Source organism: Hemiscyllium ocellatum, chromosome 6 (assembly GCF_020745735.1).
Source record: "Hemiscyllium ocellatum isolate sHemOce1 chromosome 6, sHemOce1.pat.X.cur, whole genome shotgun sequence".
Taxonomy (NCBI): Eukaryota; Metazoa; Chordata; class Chondrichthyes; order Orectolobiformes; family Hemiscylliidae; genus Hemiscyllium; species Hemiscyllium ocellatum.
In genome coordinates this window covers 69,091,487-69,117,068 of record NC_083406.1, presented here as the reverse complement: position 1 = coordinate 69,117,068, position 25,582 = coordinate 69,091,487, and the positions used below count along the sequence as shown (strand labels likewise).

The 25,582-nt window shown below is 38.0% G+C and overlaps 1 protein-coding gene across 4 annotated transcripts in view; it reads right to left on the bottom strand.

Moving 5' to 3' along the window:
- LOC132816435 (mitogen-activated protein kinase kinase kinase kinase 4) overlaps positions 1–25,582 on the bottom strand; it is a 263,375-nt gene that overhangs the window by 29,077 nt on the left and 208,716 nt on the right. The window contains exons 13-22 of one of the 4 annotated variants that reach the window (XM_060826011.1): positions 25,200–25,361; positions 22,871–22,957; positions 20,811–20,990; positions 14,069–14,230; positions 13,104–13,210; positions 11,796–11,947; positions 10,912–11,006; positions 8,323–8,504; positions 6,791–6,914; positions 5,699–5,869 (exon numbers count right to left, since the gene is read on the bottom strand). In XM_060826011.1, the coding sequence (XP_060681994.1) occupies positions 5,699–5,869; positions 6,791–6,914; positions 8,323–8,504; positions 10,912–11,006; positions 11,796–11,947; positions 13,104–13,210; positions 14,069–14,230; positions 20,811–20,990; positions 22,871–22,957; positions 25,200–25,361 (1,422 nt within the window). The remainder of the gene's footprint in view (positions 1–5,698; positions 5,870–6,790; positions 6,915–8,322; positions 8,505–10,911; positions 11,007–11,795; positions 11,948–13,103; positions 13,211–14,068; positions 14,231–20,810; positions 20,991–22,870; positions 22,958–25,199; positions 25,362–25,582) is intronic. The other 3 variants (XM_060826013.1, XM_060826014.1, XM_060826015.1) reach the window with 3 other exon arrangements.

The following is a 25,582-nucleotide window of genomic DNA, read 5'->3' as shown; positions in this document are numbered from 1 at the left end:
GTCTACAAGTGTGACCCTGGGCCCAATGATGCCTGTTATTTTAAGTTGCCACTTAACACGCATGCTGACGTTTGTATCTTGCCTATGTGCTGTGTTCTAATGAAACTCAACATAAGCTTGAAGAGCACCTAATCTTTCTACTGAACACTTGAAAACCTTCTGGACTCATCATGAAGTTCCACAATTATCTGTTATAATGTCTGTCCCCATTGTTTGTTTTTCTCCCCCCCCCAATTTTTTCCCTTCCTCATTTTTATCTCTCGTCCCCTTTTTCTATGCTCTTGGACAATACTAATTTAGGATTTTGCCATTCGTATTCCTTCTAGATAGATCTTTCATTTCTATATTTTTCCCACAACTCCCTTTGACCTTGCACAATTAAACTTTTTCTCATTTAATTTCTTCCTCTCTCCATTTCATCACAGAGCTTCTTTTTTGTTATTCATCTCAATCCCTATCTTCACTTGTCCAAAATCTAATACATTCCTAATTTTGCCCAGTTCTGATGATGGCTTGTAGATGTGTAACACTAACTCTGCTTTTCTCTCTCTCTCTCTCTCTCCACAGAAGCTGTCGACATGCTGAACTTTTCTAGTATCCCCAGAATTTTGCATACTGCATTTTAGAATTGTGCTTATTTGAATGTTGCCAAAGTAAAATTAGTTTACACTTTACATCAACAGGTTCTCAAGTGGAAGGAAGCAGCTCATTTTTGAAGGGGATACATGATTGTATATTAACTACTTTTATAATGTTTAAATCAAACCTTTCAAATAAAGCGATCGGTTAAAACCTGACTATAATTGCAGGGACTAAAACAGCTCTGTAAATGAAAAGGGCAAGTGCTTTTCACCTTATATTAATTATGAGGAACGTTGAATGCCTTATGAAATTCACTGCTACACCTCATTTCCAATGCAAATTGCACGAGTTGTCACAATTAAATTTGCAAGTATACTTAAACGCAATTGTTCAGAAATGTGTTTAAGACATTTTGTATTTTAGAAGTTTGTATGCCATAAGTAATAAAATGAAAATCTATAAAATTAGTAAGTCCTTTGAAGACTAATTGAACCAATAGAGTGTACCACATAATCACTAAGAAATGCCAAAAGGTACATTTGGCAAACAGGAGAAAGCTACAAGAAACATGACATTTTAGTACTAAAAATTTTCCATGCAACCATGTAGTGATTATTTTGTATATATATGTAAAAATAAAGATCTGATTTGGATTACGTGCATGCGGCTGCTGCCAAGTTTACCCAATTACACGTATTTCTTACAGCACACTGAACTAATTAGCATCAAAACAATGTATTCACACTTTTCTGAATTTCTCATTTAAGGGGTACTATTGTAAACAGTGACTTTCTAACGGGTATCTTGGATACCATCAAATTAAAGTACTAAGTTAAATTCTTGCAGTCTTAAAATAGTTGCCTCTTCTTGCAAAATCAAATTAAAAAGTTAAATTGCTCATTTTTCCAATGTGTTTCACCATATGAAAGCTGATGCAACTTAGAAAGAGATCTTACTAGAATTCAAGTCCAACAACATGCTGGAACAGCATTGATGTATATATTTACAACAATAATATTGCTAAACCACTCTGGATTGTACTCATGAAAGTTCAGATCCCTCATAATTCAATCCGATATTCCTCCATACTAAACATTATACATACTTCGGACCAAAAACTATTTCTAATTATAAGTTTTACCTTAGCTTTAATTTACACAAAACAGAATTATGAAGCCAAGTCTTCCAAAGTTGAAATTTCAGGTACATTCTACTTTGCAGTAAAAGGAACTGCCCCATTTTCACAAAAATAACCCAGAACTATCATACAAATGGCATTAAAATCATATTCAAGAAGGGTTCGAGGGGGGAGCTGCAGGTGGAGATTCCAGTTGAGTCAGAGAGAGAAAAGGAAGGATGACAAAGTTCAGGGGAAGGGGCAAGTGCAGGCCAGAGATGGTGGATGGTGGGAGAAACAGAAGCACCTTACGGCCAGGGTTGCTAAGGGGATGAGAGAGGAAAGGTGAGGACTAATTATGTGAACGAGCAGGGAATATGAACATATCAAGTGAAACAAATGCATTTATGCTATATGTATAAAATCCTGAAGAAAAGTGGGTTATTTTTGCAAAACTGGAGAATGACATTTCATTATATTTAACCCTCTGAGTACTGAATGTCTTTCTCATTAAATATGTATACTTCCAAAAGTACACTGAAGAAAAGTTTGCATGTTAAAATAGCAAAACTTAATGAAACAATTTAATAGATAGGATTTAAAACAAGACGACCATTCAGCCCAAGTGATCTATGGCGGTGTTTAAACTCAACATGAGAACTTTCCGTCAATTTGATCTTGCCTTTGATTGAATCTTGGAACTGGAATTTTAGCCATATCTGCTGAGCCAAATAATACACCGCAATTTCAGGGGGAAACAAAACGTCTAACCAACTAAATTGTGATGCAGAAATGTGACTGCAGTGATCAAAGGGTTAATATTGCTTTTCCCTAACGAAAATTTACAAGTCTGATTGCAGAAGCACAAAACATATGAAAAGTGGTTAAACAAGAAGTGAGAATATTAGTGAAATTAAATGAAATGACAATGATACTTCAAAAAGCAAATAAAACTTGCCAGTTTAATGCATATAAATGCTAGGATGATTACTCCAAAATGATTAAAATGGAATACAGAAGATTGTGACTGAAATAGCACTGCATGCTTACCTAGTCATCTTTTTTCAGCCAAAGAAAACTTTCCTTAGTAAAGCAAACAGTGTTCACTTTCTCTCCACCCATTATAGTAATACAAAATTAACTTGGTGGTTATAACAGTTTGAGAATTCATTTTCTCACAAACACCAAGTATCATAGTGTCATTTTCCTTTTTTTTGATAATTGAGTGCGGAATGGGCAGGGTGTTTGACAAAGGCACACACCAACTAGAGACCAATTATGTCTTATTGGAACCCAAAGCAGAATAATTTATCCCTGATCACTCTGATATTCTAAATAATTGTTCCTCAGAATCTCCAACCCAAAAATGGCATTGTTCGATCCCAATTGAATACTCAATATTAGAAAATACAGAATCAATGGATTTGTAAGAATTTTAATACATTGTTCCTTAATTTTCATCAATCTTGCAAATCCTTTAGTGCACAATAAAGTTCCTGAAGAAGGGCTTAGGCCTGAAATGTCGATTCTCCTGCTTCTCAGATGCTGCCTACTCTGCTATGTTTTTCCAGCACCACGCTCTTGACAAGAAACCAAACTAAGTACTATTGACAAAATTGAGAGAGTAAACTGCAATAAAATTATTGGGTATACCATTGCATAAAGCAAGATGTGGCACATTACGTTGCAGAGTGATCTGTACTGGGGTCTCAACCTTTCAACTAATATATGAATAACTTGGAAATATGAAGAGATTTGGGCAGCCAAATTTTCAGATGACAATTAAGATTAAGTTCTTTCAATAGAAACAGAAAGTTACAAATGGACCTGCAGATATTACACAAGTGGGGACAGACGGAAGTCATGTGACAAAGTCCCACTGTTATCCACTTTGGACCTAAGAAACTGACATCTGAGTATTTTCTTGAATGCAAGAACCTAGCAACTGAGGAGGGCAGAGGATTTTGTGGGTGTGCGCACAAAATCACTGAAGGATAGTGAATAGGTACAAAAATGAAAATCAAGTCAAATGGAATGCTGGTCTTTGTAAAGTGAGGAAGATTTACTTCAATTATACAGTTCTATTCTGTCCTCATCTCGAGTACTGTATTTAATTATGGCACCAAACTATATACATAACTTTGAACGGTGCACATTGTAAATTTACTGAAATTATATTAGGGATTTAAAGGATAAATTATGAGAAGGCATGCATTTCACTGAACTGCAGCAGTTGAGAGGTAGTTTAATTTATTTTTTTTTCCCTAAGAAAATCAATAAGTTAGAGAGGAATAATTTATGTCATATAATGGAGGAATCCCGAACAACAGGCACACTCCACAGTAGCTGTGAATCAGGAAATGGAAGGGAGCCGAGACACAGGAGAATTACTAATAGTAGGGTTGTAGTATTAAACGAAGTACTGGAGCTGTGGGCTGACAGGCTCCCGCATCCTGATGGACCTCATCCCAGAGGTAAAACAAGGGATGGGCAGACAAGCTGAGAGAGGAACAGGCTAAAGAGAGAAAGAGAGAAGGAGCAGATGGAGGCGGAGAGTTGGAAGGAAAAAGAGACAAGGAGGCAGAGTTAGGGGTTGGCAGACAGAATGAGAGAGGGGCGAAAACAGGGAGAGGGAGAGAGGGGTTGGGAACAGGAAGAGAGAGAGGAGGGCAAGAATGGGGTGACAGGTGAGACAGGAGAGGATGGTAAAACAGCATGAAAGGTGACAATGTGGGAAATGGGGGAGGAGGGAGTTTATGAGGTGGGGAAGAGAGGGGGACAGAATGGGGGTAGGGAGGGGGAGGAAAAAGGAGAGATGGTGATGGGGGGGGGGGGGAACTAGGGTATGTGTGAGAGCATGAATGGCAAGTTCTTTTTTAAATTTCTGCCTCACCCGTTAGAGAGAATAAAGGAATGGAGTAATTTTGGGATGCATGCATGGAACAGTCAGGCTTATTTTAAACCTTTTGCTCATGTATGTGACTTTCATTTTTAAAGTGTCTTAAAACTTTCAATAAAACAATTTCCTTAAGATTTACTGATTGCAAAAGTTGACTCGAGTGTTTTCCCTTTATGTAACAAGGTCAGATTGCATTAATTCACAGATCCAATGACATGTACAATACCTTTTGAATATTAGGATGTTTTATAGTTATAATTATATAATAGATGGATCAGGTCATGAACTGAAGGAAGGCACGAGTGAGAAATTTCTATTTATTGTAACTAATTGTCATTCTGCTGAATAAAATCTAGCTTACTTTCCCCATTAAGATCTAGACATACATATGGATAACTTCACATTATATTAGCTTCAGTATGTCCGTTCACAATTGTATCAGTTAACTGAAAGTGTTGCTGGAAAAGCGCAGCAGGTCAGGCAGCATCCAAGGAGCAAAAGAATCGACGTTTCGGGCATGAGCCCTTCTTCAGGACATGCTCCTTGGATGCTGCCTGACCTGCTGCCCTTTTCCAGCAATACATTTTCAGCTCTGATCTCCAGCATCTGCAGTCCTCACATTCTCCTATCACAGTTAACTGGAAATCTGCAGCGAGTGGTAAATTGCCATTCACAAAGCCTATGAGTGCCAATCACATCACCTGCTGGAACAGAATATTTCTTGAATACAGTTGTGTTTGGTTACATGTCATGCCCATGTCCTTAGAAAAATATATTTCGAATTTCAAGTCCAATTCAAAACTCAAAGTCAGATTAGTCAGCTTTCTTAACTCAGTGGCAATAGTGAATGACTATTCTACTGAGATTTTTGTTCTCATTTTACAAATCAAACTTTATAATATTCATTAACTGGCAAGTTTTGGAATTAAAACATTCTACCCTGTAAGAGGATTTAGTGTTTTAGACAATAGCAGTGTAGAATTGACACACAGAAAAATTTAAAGATGAGAAGCATTGAGATTGACTGGAGTGCTGTTGTGACTAACTAGTTTACAGGAGTGGTATGCCAGAACAGCAGCCGGCTATCGTGTCAAACATACCTCATTAGTAGTGAGCTCGTCCTGGGGCAGCTGAGGGGGCATGATGGGAGACTGCTGGCTGGTTGGGGAGGTGGAGGAATGGCTTTGCTGTATGAGATCTGGCAAGAGGTGAATGCGGGTTGCAAAGCCATTACTCTCATGGTGGCTGGCACGCTTTAATTCACCTGCGCTCTGTAGAAAAAACAGGCATACTTGTCTTGCTGAAGAGTTGCTTGAACACCTATCACCCTAACAGTTAATTGGCAGAAGAGTTAATGCAAAGTTGGATTTTTCAGCTTTTATCGCAGCACAACTAGTTCTAACAAGTAAATTTGGTATAATTTGACAAAACCACTTCAATAGATAAGCACTTCACATTACTCCAGGCAGAACAAAGACTAGTTACAAATTCAGCAGTGGTTTCAATAAAAATATTGCACGTTACCTAAATTCTAAAGCTCTCTTAGATGGAAATGTAAGATGTTAATTTGATCTGAAGCATTAAAATACTCCAAAAGTGACAAACATTACAGCATGTACTTGATGTGTTGTTGGGTAATTAATAACTTAAATTGCTTGTAATAACTAATGTCATGGAATTTAAAGAGAATGTAGTATGGAGAATCAATATGTCACTCTGTAGGTGTTTCCATTTTTGTAGCAATGCTGCTTAATGGAGTTAAAAATGGAATTACCTGACTACAGCTGCAAATGTGAGGTTTTAGTTTTTTTAAACAATGTCTGAAGTTAGAGTAAAACACTTACATGAATGATGGCTTACAGACAGGTTAGTTTAATTTAAAAACATCATGAACTGGTGTCAGACTTTAGAAATGAACATTGTGCATCTATCATTTTTCTCTGCAGTCACTTCCTGTCCATCTAAACTCAAGGTTTTAACTTCCAAGATGGACATAGTAACACATGCAAGACAACTGCAGCAAATAGAAAAAATAAGAACATCTTTTGTGCTAAATAAAAAAGGAAATCTAGACTGAAGAACTGATAACATTTATATCAATTGCTAAGGTATTAACATGAAAGATAGCAGAAAACATACTGCTCAGTAAGAGTTAATAGACAAAAGGCAGATCTTTGTCTGAAATACGGTACCTGTCGAACAATTAAAGTGCCATCTTTAGAGGGAGTAACAGGCGTTTCAGCCAGCAGCTCCAGATCATCATGAACAATCATCGTATTCACTGATTCAGTTTCACCATTGCTCAGTTTTGAAGATCTGATAGAAAAAATGCAGACATATACAGTATGTAATTGAGAAAATTTTGGAAATTCAGGTAAATTGTGAAGTTGTAGAATCCAATTTGAAGCTCAGGCAATTCATAGTCAGTCATATGGAAGACATGCGTAACAACAATGCAAATTACCTGCACCCATTTTAATGGCTTCACATTTCAACATATTTTATTGTACCATACCAATGTTGTAATGTCAGCAAATATGAAAAAGGTGCATTGCAATAAAAAGGCAGTCAAAGGAAATTTGAGTCCAAGGGAAAGATCTTCAGTGGATTAGATACATTCACTGAAGTAGTGTGTTACTTCTTTGCATCAGTTTTCATGAGGAAAAGTGCTGCCAATGTAGCAGTAAAGGAGAAACATTGGGGATACTGGGAGTTCAAAAACAAGGTCACCCCATCTGCTAGGATACATCCAACATAAAAATGAAAAAAAGATTAAAATCGTAGAGGCATTGGCTAAAATCTTCCAAAACTCCATAAATGTGTAGGCGATACAAGAGGACAAGGGAGAGGGCATTTGCAAATTATAGAAATGTTGAAACAGGAAAAGGAGGAGGAAAATCCTGGCAAATACAGCTAGCCAAGCACTAGTATTGGGAAAGCATCTGTAATAATCCAGGAAAATATTCAGGACATTTGAAAAAGTACAGCCTGTGAAAGTCAGCAAGGATCTGTTAAAACCAAATTGCGTTTTACTAACTTGATTGAATTCTTAGATGAAATATTGGGGAGGGTTGCTGAATGGTGTAATTGATGTTGCACACATGAACTTCCAAAAGTATGCGATTAAGTGCTATATATTATGTATTATATTACATATTATGTGACATAACAGATGTGAGCAAAATAAAGATAATGAGATTAAAAGAACAGCAGTAATGTGGAGATGCAATTGGATAAGGATCATAAAGTAGAGGATGGTGACACACCTCACTGGGCTAGTGCACTGGACATGAAGCCCCAATATTCCCAGAGTCATCACAATAGTTAAAACATTGATCAGTGCATTCAAAGTCAGTAATTTACCAATCAGACTGACTTAGGCGAATACAAAACAATCACCAGATTTTTGAATTAACAAGAATGACCATTTGTTACATTCACTCAAGGGTCTAATTTAGGGTTTCTGCACCAAAAGGCCAGAGTGTGACTTTTTCAAAAAAAAACACAACCTTGAGCGAAGGCCTGAGTGACCTCTTTCTCTGCTGTAAGGTGACAAGATATAATTCAAACTAAGCTTCCATTTTGAAGAAAAACTGGCAAAGAAACAGATCTTAAGAGCTATTCAAAATAACGCTGCTGAGTTCTATCTTACGAGCGTTTCCAATTCTTGAAATGAGTCACGAATAAATTATTTTCATCACTGCCATTAACTAAAATTACGTACACTGCTCGAGCATCATCTGACATAGGTCCGGTTTCATCTGTCCCTTCTTGTTCCAAATCTTCATCTTCTTCATCAGTAGTTCCTGATTCATCACTTGATGAAGAATAATCTGTAACTTTTTGAGGAGGTCGAACATCATCCACAGCTCGAAGCTCTTTAGCCAAAGCAGCAAGATCCTGAAACTAAGAAATGAAGTCATTTGCCAACTATTGAGGTTCGGTGTTTACACTGATCAAATACAATGACATGTTCAACAACAGGCTATGAAATACTAAAATGCTGCAAAATTTACTTCATGCCATGATCAAATTTTATGATTGCATATAATATGGACATCCTTGAATTAAAATATTTTTATTGACCGGAAATACTTTCACGATCTGACAGTTTACTATTTCCTTGTAAATTAAGTAAACAATAAACCAGCCTGGGAACTGAAATGCATAGGTGAAGGAAAGCAACAGAAGCAAGAACTCAGGCAGGCAAAGGTATAAACGCATCTTAGAAATACGTGGAATTTGATCTGATGTTAAAACTTTCTAAAAAGAATAGATGGAATAAATAGACAAGGGCACTGGACTTAAGTTGAGATTGATACAGAAGTGGCCAAAATTACTTCATAATAGTTAAACTGCAAATTGCAGCATTCAACCAGATGCAAATTCCACTATAACTAAGTTAGTTTGAGACACAGGGAAGTCAAAGGATTTACTTTTCAATGCAAGTTTTTTTTTTAAATGAGAAGTCCCAAACAATGATCTGTAAAAATACAGTCTTGACTTACAATAATTCCACCCTATTTCAACCAGCATCAAAAACAAATTATGCATAAGTCAGCATGATTTGACACAGCTTCTTCATCCATTTGCTGCACTTTGTGCCATTCCAAAAAATTCAGCCATAAATGGCTGGTTTAAAACAATACAAAATCATAGAGGTCAAGTCAAAACATTTATTTTATTCAATTAAAATATTTGTTTTTCTTACTTCTCATGATAAAACAAATTAATTGTATCTCTGTATTTTCAACCTATGATAAAGTCATTCTCAACAAAAATATTCAAAAGGACTCAAATGTTTGCTATTAAATTTAGAGTTCATTAACTCTAATGTTTTGCACTCAAAATTGTTGAATTTGCAATAAATGTAGTTAAAACTTAACAGAATAAGAAACCATCATACACACATTAACAATGATCCAAAAACTCAGAATACATTGCTTATTAAAAGTATGGACTAGAACCCCAAAAAAGCATACACATCAGGAGTTTTCAACAAATACCAAATATACTCGTGTATAGGTCAAATTTTAAAGATGGTTTTTAAAAGCTGAAATTAGGGGGTCGACTAATACACGGGCACAAGTTTTGAGGGGCTGAAATTCATGTGCAGTTCAAAGTACCGTATTATTAGCAAAAGTCGATTTGATCGCACAACTAATCCCGGGTAAAGAAGAAAAACACAATGAGTTACAGTAAAAGTAATTACCGGATAAAAGCAAGAGACTGGTATGAAAATTTAACATGTCAACGATTCACTGAAATCCTGAAAAATCACACTGTTAAAAATCATCATGACCTGGTATAATGGCATACTTAAAATGAAACATTTATTAAATTCTGAATGTGTAAACGTCTTGAACTTTCCTGCCAAATTCTTCTGTCTCCCTCCATTTACTCATATGTTATGAACCTCAGCAACATTAACACATTTGTCAAAGAATTAAAGATATACCGGTGTGTACCTAATATATCCCAGATTTTATTCAGATTTAATGGCACAATTAAAATAATTAACTTTTTAACAATATTAAGTTTTGGATGTCTCATTAACAAAGCGCGATAAGTACCAACAGATGTAGGACCAGTCTGAATGAATAAATGAATCAAAACGTGCTGTGGTAAACAGAGTTTACCACAAGTGTGGTAAGCAGAGTCTTGAATGAATGAATAGAGATGCGATATAGTAACAAAGAGTGATGAATAGAGCTACCGGTATGAATGAATGAATACGATTTAATGTGATATAGTAGGGTCAACTTATACACAGATGTATGGAAAATACAAGATTTTTTGGCCAAAATAAGGGGTCGACTGATACAAGATTGACCTATACATGAGTATATATAGTAAATCAATTTGTGCAACTAAAAGTGCAAGCAAACATGAGGAAGACTGCTAAAATGGCATATCTTACCACATCCCCCTACAATATTCAGCAACCCATGTGAGTGGTCATGTGATTGAGTCATTAGCCATCATTGGTCAAATCAACAGGGTTCAAGGGGAGGAGAAAGAGAAGAAAAACCACCATAAACAAACAAACTTCTACCATATTATTTTGTTTCTAAAAAGAGGAAATATATTTGCTACAATAATACTTGTGATAAATAATTTCATAAAATGTCTTTCAATATCAAACTGGGAACATGCAAATCCATAAACTTGAATTCAAAGAACTAGATGTGTCATAAATATAAATTTAATTCAAAATTTAATTTGTATGAAGCTTGTTCAAGAAAGTTTATACTGACTGCAGTTGGAAAATGTGATATAAGAATTTACAAATAAGTGAGCTTTAAAAGCTTACAGCTGGTCTACTTGGCCTGAAGTCCTTTTTCTCCTCTGGTTTCTTGTTAAGATTATCATGGCGTTGGGATGGTGAACCCTCAGACTTTGACGATGCTGTAAATAAAATAGTTAGTTCAAAAATCTAAGTGAAAAAGTGAGGACTGCAGATGCTGGAGATCACAGTAAAAAAGTGTGGCGCTGGAAAAGCACAGCCGGTCAGGTATTCCTGAAGAAGAGCTTATGCTCAAAACATTGACTGTCCTGCTCATCAGATGCTGCCTGACCAGCTGTGCTTTTCCACAACATACGTTTTGACTCAAAAATCTAAATACTAAAGCACTAAATTTCAAGATTTCTAAGCAAGCACACAAACATGTAAATTCTAAGCAGCTAAAGGCACAAAAATGAAATTAATTAACATTATAATAAGTTTGAAAATCATGCAGATTTACAAATTTGAATCTGGGCCATGTCAATATCATGATATGCAGTTAAACTTTTGCTGATTTTTAAACTTTTGCAGTAGTTGTACATATATATTTCACAGCCTGACATAGTAGCTTAAACTGAATGCAATTACTGTGTTGACAAAAATATTAACAATAAACAATTGTTTAAAAGAGTGATTACTACTGAAAGAGAACTAATTTCCTTCGCATGCAAGTATTAAATGTTAGAGAGTCTCTAACATTAGAGTAACCAGCAGTGCAAGTCTACAGGTTTATTCTTCAATGTAAAAAGTGTAACTAAAACCAACCATCTGAAAGCCATAACTACATTCACTTGGTGAACTTTTCACCCTCTTCTTTAAAGCCATTATGACCAAGGGAATCGGCTCTTCAAGGAAGCAAAGAGCAAAGTAGTGTACAATGCACTTAAATAATTCAAAAAGGAAAATCTCACATCGTAGCCTGTAGCGTTCACCAGATCCAGTTTGAGAGCCAGGATGAGATCCTGGCTGTGAGCCAGAGTTGCTAGAGCCTGAGGAACTGCCACTGCCTGGTCTTGGTACGAGTTTCTCCACCCTCTCCCACAACAGCCTGGGCTCTATATTGCTACAGAAGAAATGTATTAAAATAAAAAGCTTCAGCTCTTCACAGGTGGCCTGCGCAACATAAAATTCACAGATTAAATCAATATAAAGCATAGTTTTAGAATACAACCATTAGGTCATTAAGAGCATACAATAAATGAAGGAAAAATTGCGTACTAGAAACTCAAATATTTAATCAATTCATTCTTTAACAACAGCTAAGATTCCCAGACAGCTGGTATAATCAAACCTGCTGATACAGAACCATCTATACTAATTCACTCTCAGCAAATGAGACTAAATGCAGTATTTAATGATACAAACACAAAACACATCAAATACTGAAATTCTGAAATAAAACCAGTAAATGCCAGAAGTACTCTTACACATCTTCCCCTATATAGTGAAATGCAAATATTCACATATTCCTTAATACATAGTATTTCTTAAGATTGGGAATGCTAAAACAAAATTAATTTATTTTTAAATATTCCTAGTCACAACTTTTCTTGCAAATGTCTCCTCTCCTTAATTCTCCCTTGTGGGTGATCAATGTGCCATCTGAAACTAGTACATTGTGATGGTTACCAGGAGTCATGATGTGTACTGCCCAGCAGAGGGCAGACAAACAACTAGTTACAGCATCTATCAGTTGACATCTTTTTTGCATATTTCATTTTGCTCAAAAGTTATAATTATTATTTCCTACGGATTTTCTCCAGTGGTAAACTCTAGTAAATATCGCCAATGAGCAATTTATTGCAACAATTTATTGGGAAGGAAATTAAAGACAATGGCATTCTACCTATTTGTCAACATTACTGCTCTGCTTCGCTATGCTAATTTTATTTTGCATATTTCCCTTTCTTGGGTGTCTGTACAGTTTGAAATTGGCATGGTTGTGACTTGACGAATTCACAATTGTTTCCTTCATCAGCTGTTAATAAAACTTACAAGGAATTAACAGAACAAAAAGGCAATTAGTTTAGAGCCAACGCATTTTCCTCTTTAGAGAAAGAAGCGGAAGCTAGTTACAACATAGTCTGTGACTGAGTTCTGCATGTCCTAAGAAGTACTAACAGTGCAGTCATGTTTTATAAATGTCTGCTGTTTGTGGGCAGTTTTTCTTAATGAATATGCCCCTGTTTTAAACTATTAAACACAGTAAAGATCCATACCTTGTGGAGCTTTTTGGACCAGTTTGAACACTTGGTTGACCACTGCTTTGCAATGGAGAATCCCGACGCGACAATACAGGAGATCGAGGTGCTGCTCTCATTGGAACCTTAAAGTAACAGAAATATCAATATTATAGCCATACTGGTAAATCAAATAACATTTACCTTTAATATTTACTGAAATGATTCCAAACACCCAGATGAAAATTATGATGATATGATGTAAGAATTGATGGTGTTAAAATTAAAGAAGAAAAATAACCTGTTAAAAATACAGATTCTTAAATGAACTGTGTAGGACATAAAACTGCAAAAAATTGCAATCAGGATGCAAGAAGAGACTATACTAGATCTGCCATATTGTTCAAAATTAACAAAGCAATCTTCAAAATAATCTACATTAATTTCTCAGCAACAGATGCCAGAGATACCAGAAGTAAAATATTTTATATTTTTAAATAATTATTCTGACTTCACTGAAAACAAATCATTTCCAACTTTTTTTTATCAACACCATAGTAGACTAATCTCCAATAAGTTTTCAACGATTTCAACGTTTGATTAGATTAGATTACTTACAGTGTGGAAACAGGCCCTTCGGCCCAACGAGTCCACACCAACCCTCCGAAGAACAACCCAGTCAGTTCCCGAGTCAGAATGATAAGTGTCTCTGAGGGGAACTTTTAAGTGGTGGTAGTTTCATGCATCTGCTGCCCCTGCCTTTCCAGATGGTGGTGGAGATGGGTTTGGATAGTTCGGACAAAGGAGATTGGGTGAATACCTGCAGTAAATCTTATAAATGATGCACACAGCCGATGCTGAGCATCACAAGTGGACGAATGAATGGTTTAGAAATGCGATGCCAATCATTTAAAAATAAATCACCTGCCTAATGTGTACAAATTATTACCCTCAGGCAGCAGTGTGTCAAACATCTTAATGTACATACTGCTCTTGATCTGTACCTGTGACTCCACGGGCCTTTGCAATGCAGCTGAATTGGATTCAGAACTTCCATTAGAAAATGATTCTGATCTAGAAGGCACTGGAGGCTCCAAAATTTTACTATTCTGTTTTGATTGTGCTTGAGGTGAACCCTGGTTACTCTTCTTGAACCTGTCATCAACCTGGATACAAGATTAAAATTTAGTACACACATTTCCAGAGAAATTGTTCTGATAAAACAGAAATATCACAAGATAGATCATTAAGCATGCATAAATTCTATGGAGGCTTAGCATACTTATCACAAATGTTGCTTCATCACACAGATTGAAAGGTCCAAAGTGTAATTTGAGTTAAGTGACCACAAAAGGGTAAAATAAGCTGTTAGGCATAGACAGCTAAATCTGCAAAGTGATATAAATGGGTGAAGTGACTGGATGAGATGGCAGCAGCTGGAGTAAAATGCAAAGTGTGAAATCAACCATTTTGTGTTGGAAAATGGAAAAGCAGATTTTATTTCTTTCTCCCAGAAGTAGTGAGAGGCATTTGTAAATGCTGGGATTCAGAAGGTCACGTGTACCCTTGAACACAAATTGAAGTTCATCTGCAGGCGCAACAAGTAACTAGGAAAACAAATGACACGTCAGCTTTTATTTAAGGAGCGGAGGCTGGGGTTTGCATTATTAGAGTTATATAACTCTTATTACCAATAAGTAGAACTTTGATTAGACCATACCAGTGTAGTGTGTTTTGGTCTCCATACCATACCAGAGGATATAGTACCCTTGGACAGCATTGCAAGAAAGGCCCATTGGATCTATCCCCAAACGAGGTCACGATTGATCATCTATTTCAATGCCATATTCCCACTTTTTCTCCATATACTTTGGAATGTTTAAAATCTAAACATTTAGCAATCTTTTTCTTGCTTTCCAAGTGTTCTGTTATCATGTCTTTTATATCTTTAGCACCTTCCCCACTAATGATATTAGACTAATGGTCTAGAATTTTCTGCTTAATGTTTTTTTGAAAAAGTTGTGGGGTTACATTTGCCAAAATTACATTTACTAATGTCCTTTATGGAATATTCCACTGATGTCCAATAAGTGTCTTGCACAAGTCCAACATCACCTCCTTTCACATCTTGAGTTTCAATGTGTAATCTCACTAGATATGTTCCTGAAAACCCTGCCCTAGATATCAATGTACGGTTGATGAGGGTTAGTCATTGTTACATTAAGCAATACATACTCTGAACTTGATAAAAGTTCACAGACACTGACAGCTGGTTGGCTGCCATAATGAAGACCTGAACACACAAGTTGCTCACCTTCAGGACCATAATGATACTGGAATCTAAGCAAATGTGTGGAAGATTGCATGCATAAGACATGCCCAAGCAAAAAACTGGGCAAATCTAATTTAGCTAGCTATTGGGCTTTTAGAAAGTTAAAAAAGTGATGAAAGGATCCATCACATTCATCAAGTGATGTCAAATAACAGACTCACCATTTGATTTGGCAATAAAATACTGTAGGATTGGGTTATATTTCAACATGATTGATTTAATTAAGCAAGTGAGGAATTAAATTATATTCTGTTTGATTCTGATTAAATATGTTCTATAAGGAAGAACAACCAAAGTTTAGGCCAAACCTACGGTTTTATTACTTTCTTTGTGACCCAAGCTAATCCAAACATAGGCTAACAAATAGGAATCACTTTGAGATAAAAGACGCAGCTATTTTTTAAATTTGATTAGTTTTGTGACTAAAATATGTAACAAACCTATGTAGGCTCGATTGGTATGGTTACTTTGAGCTTTAACTCATTTTAAACACCAATATTAATAATTATCTAATCATATAATAGAATACCTACAGTGTGAAAGCAGGCCATGCAACCCATTGAACAGCATCCCACCCATACCCATCTCCTACCCCTATCCCTGCATTTCCCATGGCTAATCCAACTAGCTTGCACATCCCTGCACACGATGAGCAATTTAGCAAGACCAATTTACCTAAGCTGTGTGAGGAAACCACAGCACCTGGAGGAAACCATGCAGACATGGCGAGAATGCACAGACATCACACAAACAGTCGAACAAGGGTGGAATGGAACCTGGATCCCTGGCGCTGTGAGGATTCGTGCTAACCATTGAGCCACTGTGCTTACCCCCATTATTCTTTTAGTTAAGTATTGATAGGGTTTGAAATGTTCCAGAATACTTAGGACACGGGGGAACCTCGATTATACGAATACCAATTATCCAAAAATCGGATCATCCGAAGGAGATCACAAGGTCCCGATGGAAACATTACATCAAAGATGTCCTTCCAAGAGTAATCACACCTTTTGTTTACAGTGATTTAACAGGCACCGTCTCCAAATGACTGACTGCCCGCCCTCTCTCTCTCCCCACACTTTCCCTGGAGTTCTACAGAGGGGTGAACACTAACACCTCCCCCCCCCCCCCCCCCCCGAGGCAGGGCCTCGTGCGCTGTGCTGCTGCAATCTCCGGAATGGGGAGCAGACTTTAAAAACTCCAAGACCCAGAGGAAAAGCATTTAAATCGATTTTCCGAATAACTGATTATCTGAACGAAATACTGCCTGCCCATCACATTCAGATAATTGGGTTTCCACTGTATATCAGTGAGAACATTTCAGATGAAATAGAATAACTGATGATTGATGCCATATACTCTAAAGGTGCACAAACTACTTCACTGGTACCGAAGTGAACTGGCATAACTACGTTAATATTCCGGTTACAACTGCACTCCAGGCTGGAATATCTGTGATGAGTGACTTTATTCCTGCCTAACTAAAGTCCTTCCACCATCTCCAAGGTACCAGTCAGATGTATGAAGCAGTACTGTCCATTTGCCTGGATGACCACACTTTCAACACTCAAGAAACTGAACACCATTCAGAGCCAAGAATCCTGCGTGACCAGATCTCTATCACCACTGTAAACGAGTACGCTTTCCAACTTCAACAAACCATGTCTGAATGTGTACAATCTGCAACATTCTGTAAAATATCCAGTCAAGTTTCTTCCGCAGCACCTTCTCTGCCTAGAAGTACAATGTAATTCTCCTTCGTACAACTGGCTGTGAAGACCCACCAGAATCAAGATGTATTTTTATGAAATGACAGGAGGGCAGGAAGACAAAAAAACACACAAACAGAAAATCTTTACATGGAGTCAAACTGGTCAGCCCAATGCCTCATTTGTTGCAATAAGTTCAGCCGATCTATTGACAGGGGTGCTTCAACTAGTTTCAGCAATTTTGACAGAAAGAGGGGAACAAATTAAAAAAGAATGAAGAGCCTGGTTTCTGGTCAATATCCAATAGCTTATCTTGGCATTACACAGAGAACAGAGAGCTGTGATAATCTTGTATTTGGATTAATGACTCTCAATTTCTAGTGAGGAAAACCCTAGAAAGGTTTTATATAATTGCTGTTTGATGAACTATATATAAAAAAAATAAAGTCATAGAGATGTACAGCATAGAAACAGATCCATTGGTCCAACTCGTCCATGTCGACTACCTATCCCAACCTAATCTAGTGCCACCTGCCAGCATCCGGCCCATATCCCTCCAGACCCTTCCTATTCATAAAGCCATCCAAAGGCCTTTTAAATGTTGCAACTGTGCCAGCCTCCACCACATCCTCTGGCAGCTCATTCCATGCACATACCACCCTCTGCGTGAAAAAGTTGCTCCTTAGGTCTCTTTTATATCTTTCCCCTCTCAGTCTAAACCTATGCCCTCTAGTTCTGGACTCCCTGACCCTAGGGAATAGACTTGTCTATTTATCCTATCCATGCCCCTTATAATTTTGGAAACCTCTATAAGGTCACCCCTCAAAAGCCCAGCCTGTTCAGCCTCTCCCTGTAGCTCAAATCCTCCAATCCTTGTAAACATCCTGGCAACATCCTTGTAAATCTTTTCTGAACCCTTTCGGCGAACAAAACCACAACAACGAGCACCCGAGCTACAAATCTTCTCCCAAACTTTGAACCCTTTCAAGTTTCACAATATCTTTCCGATAGGAAGGAGACCAGAATTGCACGCAATATTCCAACAGTGGCTTAACCAATGTCCTTCTATTTATGAAGCTCCTTTCATGACTTCTGAAAAGTGCATACCAAGAATTTTGAGATTAAGTACTTTTTTGAAGTGTAATCACTGTTGCAATGGAGGAATCAGGAGCTAATTTGCATAAAGCACGCTCCCACAAATAAAATGTGACAAAAATACACCTGTTTTTGTCATACAAATTGAGGGATAAGTATTACAATGCTAGGATAATTCTGATCTCATCTTCAGGCAGTATATTGGCTCTCTTATGTTCAAAGAGGACAGAGAAGCCTCAAGTTCAACATCACATTTCAACATCTCTGGCACATAACACTGGAGCATCAATTTTTACTTGCGCATTCATGTCTTCGGATTTAGACTTGAACCAACAATCTTCCGACTCTCTCAGATAAAAGACTGCTGTCAAATGAGCCAGAAATGTTGTCAAAAAGCAGCAGGAAAATTAGCATCCAGTCGGCCAACTTAAGTCAGCAGTGACAATAAGCTAGGGACGGGCTTTATTGCTTTAGAGTTGAATATCCAACCTAAGCTGGGAAAACATCTTATCTTCATGAATTGCCAACCTGACAAGTAGCTCTGTAGTCCCAGAAGCATCAAGATCGAGACTGCCACTGCGGAGACTACAGCCAGTTCCCAAGGAAGGGAAGTCAGAGCCCATGCTCAGTGACCACTCTAATATTTTGGACAGATATGTTCAGGAGGTTCCAGTGTGATGGTGGGGCCAGTTTATAGAAGTCAGGGGGCGAGGGTAAAGTTGGGAGATTTTACTGTCACCCTCTGACTTAGGTGCATGCTTCCTTGGAACACAGGGGATTCCCCCAAGGGTAATACCTCCACTTTCTCACCCGATAGCAGTTCACATTACCAAAGCTGCTGGGCTACACCGCCTCATTACATAGCAGTGAGACCTCCACCATAACATGAGAATCAGTTTGGGTCAAGCAAGACCCAAACTTTATTTTAAAGACTCACTTTATTTTAAAGACTCTGCTTTTCCAAGGTCAGTTGGGTGCTGAAAAATGTAGCTCCAATACCCAAATTTGAGTGACAACTTTCGAATGGTAAGAAGTAAAAGAGATAGATGCTGAAGGTGGAATTGGAAGTGGGGTGCTAATAGTTCATGTATATACAGATAAATCTAATCAGTCATTTTGAAGAATTATCTACTTTCTAAACAATGAATCACCTTTCATCTAGAACTTAATCTCAATACAATTTTTGTTCCATTAGAGCAAGTTTCAGCATATAAATTTCTACCACAGATAGTTCAATATACAATAAGTGCAGGAGTAGGCCATTCTGCCCTTCGAGCCAGAACCACCATTCATTATGATCATGGCTGATCATCCTCAATCAGTATCCTGTTTCTGCCTTATCCCCATAACCCTTTATTCCACTATCCTTAAGAGTTCTATCCAACTCTTTCTTGAAAGTATCCAGAAACTTGGCATCCATAGCCTTCTGGGGCAGAGCATTCCATACACCCGCAACTCTCTGGGTGAAGAAGTTTCTCCTCAACTTTGTTCTAAGTGGCCTACCTCTTATTTTTAAACTGTGTCCTCTGGTTCGGGACTTAACCATCAGCAGAAACACGTTTCCTGCCTCCAAAGTGTCCAATCCTTTCATAACGTTATACGTCTCAATCAGATCCCCTCTCAGTCTTCTAAACTCAAGCGTATACAAGCCCAGTCGCTCCAATCTTTCAGCATAAGATAGTCTGGCCATTCCAGGAATTGACCTCGTGAACCTATGCTACACTCCCTCAACAGCCAGAACGTCTTTCCTCAAATATGGAGACCAAAACTGCGCACAATATTCCAGGTGCAGTCTCACCAGGGCCCTGTACAGCTGCAGAAGGACCTCTTTGCTTCTATACTCAATTCCTCTTGTTATGAAGGCCAGCATGCTATGAGCTTTCTTCACTGCCTGCTCTACCTGCATGCTTGCTTTCATTGACTGATGTACAAGAACACCTAGATCTCTACTGCCCCTTTACCTAAATTGACTCTGTTTAGAGAATAGGAATATGTAGTTAGGAACATCCTGATTAGAGCATGTGAGAAGTCTCAGTGCCACGGACCTGGGTTCAATTCCAGCCTCAGGCAACTGTCTGTGTGGAGTTTGCACGTTCTCCCCGTGTCTGCGTGGATTTCCTCTGGGTGCCCCAGTTTCCTCCCACAGTCCAAAGGTGTGTAGGTGAGTTGGATTGGCCTTGCTAAATTGCCCATAGCATCCAGCGATGTGCAGGCTGAGTGAGTTAGCCATGGGAAATGCAGGGTTACAGGGAGAGAGTAAGGGGGTGCGATGCTCTTTGGAGGGTCGGTGTGGATTCATTGGGCTGAATGGCCTGCTTCCACACTGTAGGGGTTCTATGATTCTAAGTTTGAGTGGACATTTGCAGGTTTGATTCTTAAAATTAACAGCACAGTAGGATCTTGTTCACAAGTACAGGCATTACGAGTCGGGGACCATATAGTTGTAACTTATTTTCAGTATAAAAGTGGAAAGTAATGGCAGCCAGATAGTAAAAAACAGGTCACGGTGCTTAATTGAAGTTAATGTCAATTGCAATGTCGAAAATGTTTGAACATTTTTCTCTCAGCCTACTTTTATGACAAACATCTGATGAACATCTGTCCTCTTACCTCTCTACTTCTATCTGTTGTTTCAAAGAGAGATTTAGGCTCTGGTGCCTGATAAGGTTTATTCCTCTCTTGCTGTCTGTGATCGTGCTGGAGAGATAGAAGGTAAGCTTGCTCCTGCTGTAACTGACGCTGCAATCTCTCAGCCTGTCGCTGTTCCTCCATTTCACGCCACTTGTATTCCTTTAAGAACATGGTACATGTATTAAGTTACAGTTTCTAATTTATAATGTGGCTTGGAATATGATAGTTACATGCTGCTTTTTATGGAATTTGTAAAACTAAGTTTTCACAGTGGCTGAAACACTTCATTAGGCAACTTATATACTTCAAAGTCACCTAAAGCATAATTTACACCACAGCCATGAATTTACAACAGTCGTGAACGTGTAGCTGGTTCGCAGAGAATTTTTAGTGTCAGCCAAAAGCACACAGTCTCAAACATTATGATATCACATTAGTAATTGGCTGTGGATTAGAAAATTCACAAACTTCCAACAAACAATGGTTTCAAATTTTCTAAGAGGAAACTCAGTGCCATATACAAAACAAGTTAATGTAGTAGTGGTGAAATTTTACTTCAGGAAAATCATATTCAATTTCACGCATTCCCATTTTGATAGGTTGTGTTTTTTTTAAAAGAGGCTTTGATTTTAAGTAACAAAATTATGAACCACTGTATGCCTCATCACAAAATGTGGAAAAAGACAAACATTAAACAAATGTTTTGTGTCAGTCTTCACAGCAGAAGACACACATTAGACAAGGGGCTAATTAGAGAAACGAAAGGCTATTAAAATAAGTAATGGAACATTATCGGAGGAACTTCAGACTAAGATCTGACCAATTCCCACCTACATTTTCCTCCTCACTATATATTCCGAAAAGCACTCTTCCACCACTACTATCAGTCTTCTATGACCAAGCTAGTTCTGTGTCCGCCTAGCCAGCTAACCATGGAACTCATGAACCTTTTGTAGCAGCCTGCCGTGAGGTACCTTATCAAATGTACTTAGAAAGATATACTTAGAAAATCACAGCATGACCATAGTCGACATCACTTTATGAAAGGGAAACACTGCTTTGACAAATTTATTAGAGTTTATTTTTGTGGACATATCTATAGGGATAGATAAAACAGAAGCAGTGGATGGCGTATTATCAAAAGCATTTGATAAGGTGCCACAATCAAGTTAAATAGACAAGATAAGAGTTCATGGAATTGGTCTAATACATTAACTTTAACAGTCAATCCAGATATGAAATAGAGAGTCAGGACAAACAGGACATTTTCACATTGGCAGGCTGTGATGAACGAAATGGTAGAAAGTGAGGTCTGTCGGTGCTGGAGATCAGAGTGGCGAGTGCGTTGCTGGAAAAGCACAGCAGGTCAGGTAGCATCTGAGGAGCAGGAGAATTGACATTTCGGGCCAGAGCCCTTCATCAGGAATGAGGCTGGGAGCCTCGAAGGGTGAGAGATAAATGGGGGAGGTGGGGTAAGGAGAGAGAAAAGCTGGGGAGAAAGTAGCAAAGAGTGCAATAGGTGGATGGAGGTGGAGGTGGGGGTAAAGGTGACAAATTTGTAGCATGTAATGGAATGAATGCCTACGAGGGGGACTTGTACAATCCAAATGAACATATTATAACCCATCCATACAAACCTAAAGTACAGTAGTGCTAGTTTGGAGGGGAACAGAAAAATGTGCTTTAAAATTTTGCTCATCTGTCACAATGACAAACCAGGTTTTCTAGGAGAGAAAGGCTGGTGTTTAATTATATATTAGCCTACAATTTTAATGATTTGATTTCTTCCACAGAAAGGATTGTGTTTAAAGCAGTGACATTCATTTAATTCTTTTTGCCCTTACATTTCCAGTTTGTGACTGAATTGTTGTCATACAATTCAATGACAATTGTGTGCTGAGGCTATTTTGGTGAGCTATTGGACTATTATGTTAACTCCCCAATAGACTGATCAGCTGGCTATTAGACATAAGCATTATGACACAGTGAACTAAGGCAGCAGTGAAACTGCCAGTCAGACAACTGAGCGAACAAGTTACCAATAACATGGCCTGTTCTTGAAGTAACTGTTGCTGAAGAATTTCCAAATGACGTTGCTCCTCTTCAAGCTGACGTCTGATGTACTCCTGTTGCAAAAATTACACAATAGTGTGTAAACAAAATACAAGTTTAAACTAGAAATCGTGTATTTACACCTCTTCTGAGGGACTGCTTCCCTGACCTTGCAAACGTACAAGGCTTCATTGAACTCATACTGAAGGCACGATTGAATAAGCTGTGAAAAACATTCAGTTGCCATTTGTCAGAAAGGTATAATTGTTGTTTATTTTTTAACACAACTTTGATATAATTACATTTCTTCTCTATACCCCAGATTAGTCAAAAAAGCGAAGGTACACAAACTACCTGGCACACAATTAACTTTTGCATAAGGTCTCTCTAATTCTATTGAAAGCCATTCCTTAAGCCATGTTGTTCCTTGACAATTATACAATTGTTGGGCCACAAGACCTGAAAGCAAGGGAACGTACAACAATTGTAATTGGAGAACATAAGAAAGAGGAGTAATATGCCCTTTGCATTCTGCTATTCAATGAAATCAAGGCTGTGTCTTTTACTTCAACACCATTTTCCTACATTATTCCTGTATCCCTTAATGTCCTCAATATTAAAAAAAAACTATCAAGCTCTTAAACAAAAACAACGTCTGAATCTTTCTAGCTCCCTGTGGTAGGAAAGTCCAAAGATTTACCATCTTTTAAATGAAAAAATGCCTCCTCCTCACTCCTAAATGGCCTGCCCCTTACTCTGAAACAGCCTCTCCTTATTCTAGTTCCATGTGCCAGGGATAGTATAGATCCCAGATCTACTTTGCCAAGCCTTGTAAAACTTTTGTAGGTTTGAATGAGATCATCTCTCCTGAACTCCAGAAAAACCAAATCTATTTAATGTTTCCTCCAAAAACAGCCTGCCATCTCAGGAATTAATTTGGTGAACCTTCAATGTACTCCCACCATGACAAGTATAAGGAGACCAAAACTGCACATCATAATTCAGATGCACTCTCACCAAGGCTCTATGTAGTAAAATAACCAGTCTAAGTCTTATCATGGCAATGCCCTTGAACAAGAGAAGTTAAGTTATTGAAATACAATACCACATCTACCATTTGACTATATCAGCATTTAAATGATATGCCCTCAAAATAAAAGAAATTACACTCAGAGGATCATGCTTTAGTGATTATTTAGACATTTGGCATGCACCAACAAGATGTACTGCTAAATTGCTAATGAATACAAAAAGGCAACACTATTTATATCTTTTTCTAAAGCTATTCTCAGCTTAATTTGGCTCAGTAAGTGTGAAATGCCCAGTGTTAAGGGATATCAAACAGGATTTGAAGCGGCAAATTTTAAATTATGCCGAGCCTGCTTCATGGTTTTTAAATGACTGCAAACTAAAGGATATAATCATAAAAAAAACACCCAGATTCACCACAGAAATCTAAATTTCGCCACATCCAGTCATGTTAAAATGTTTGACCATTAAAATTTTTAAAAGGAAACAGCAAGAGGATTATAAATTTCACATCTGATGTCTTCAATGTTGAACTTAACACAAACGCTGTGGAAAGATTGAGTTCTGATACAAGACAGATGGGGAGTAGGAACAGTGGAGAAAGACAGAGAATGAAGTAGTGAGGAACACAGTGAATGAAAAATGAAATGGGAATGGACAATGTGCTGCAAATTACTTGTGCTATGCTTTTGAATGCTCTCAGTTACACTATTAGGTGGGAGAATGAATGAGGTACATGTTTTGCTCTATCAGTACAGTGAAAGAATGAGGCATTGTTTGTTTCAGTTTGCTTGGATATACCTTGCCAGTCATCTAATTAGATTAGATTACTTAGTGTGGAAACAGGCCCTTCGGCCCAACAAATCCACACCGACCCGCTGAAGCGCAACCCACCCATACCCCTATATTTATCCCTTACCTAACACTACGGGCAATTTAGCATGGCCAATTCACCTGACCCGCACATCTTTGGACTGTGGGAGGAAACCGGAGCACCCAGAGGAAACCCACGCAGACACGGGAAGAACGTGCAAACTCCAGACAGTCAGTCGCCTGAGTCGGGAATTGAACCCGGGTCTCAGGCGCTGTGAGACAGCAATGCTAACCACTGTGCCACCGTGCTGCCCACAAGTAGTATGGTCAACAGTCATATGGACCCAAACTATTGCTCATGTAGCAAAATGAGTAGAATAAATTCAAACTAGCACACAGAATATCATTTTGATAACTGAGACAGCAAATTCTTGGCTCTGTATTAAGTAAATGAAAAGCGACAACAAAAATCACCTGCTCTCTCTCCACTCGCCTCTTTTCTTCTTCTGCCCTTCTTCTTTCTTCCTCTTCCTTCTTTCGGCGTTCCAGTTCCTCCAATTTTCGCTTTTCCTCCTGCTCACGTCTTCTCTGCTCGCGTTCCTGCTGTCTTCGTGCTTCTCGCTCCCTTCTCTGCTGCTACTCAAACAAACAAAATGCTCAGTTAGGTCCCATATAACTGATTTGTTGTATTCACCCAAATTAACTTTGGCACAAATGTCAGTTCTGGGCTTTCCATCATTTGATTCCAAATGTGCCATATTTATAAATCGAAAAAGGAATTGCATAAAAATGGCATTATATAAATGGTTTAACAAAGTTTGAACAAGTAGCTATTCCACTGTCAGGCAATGTACACT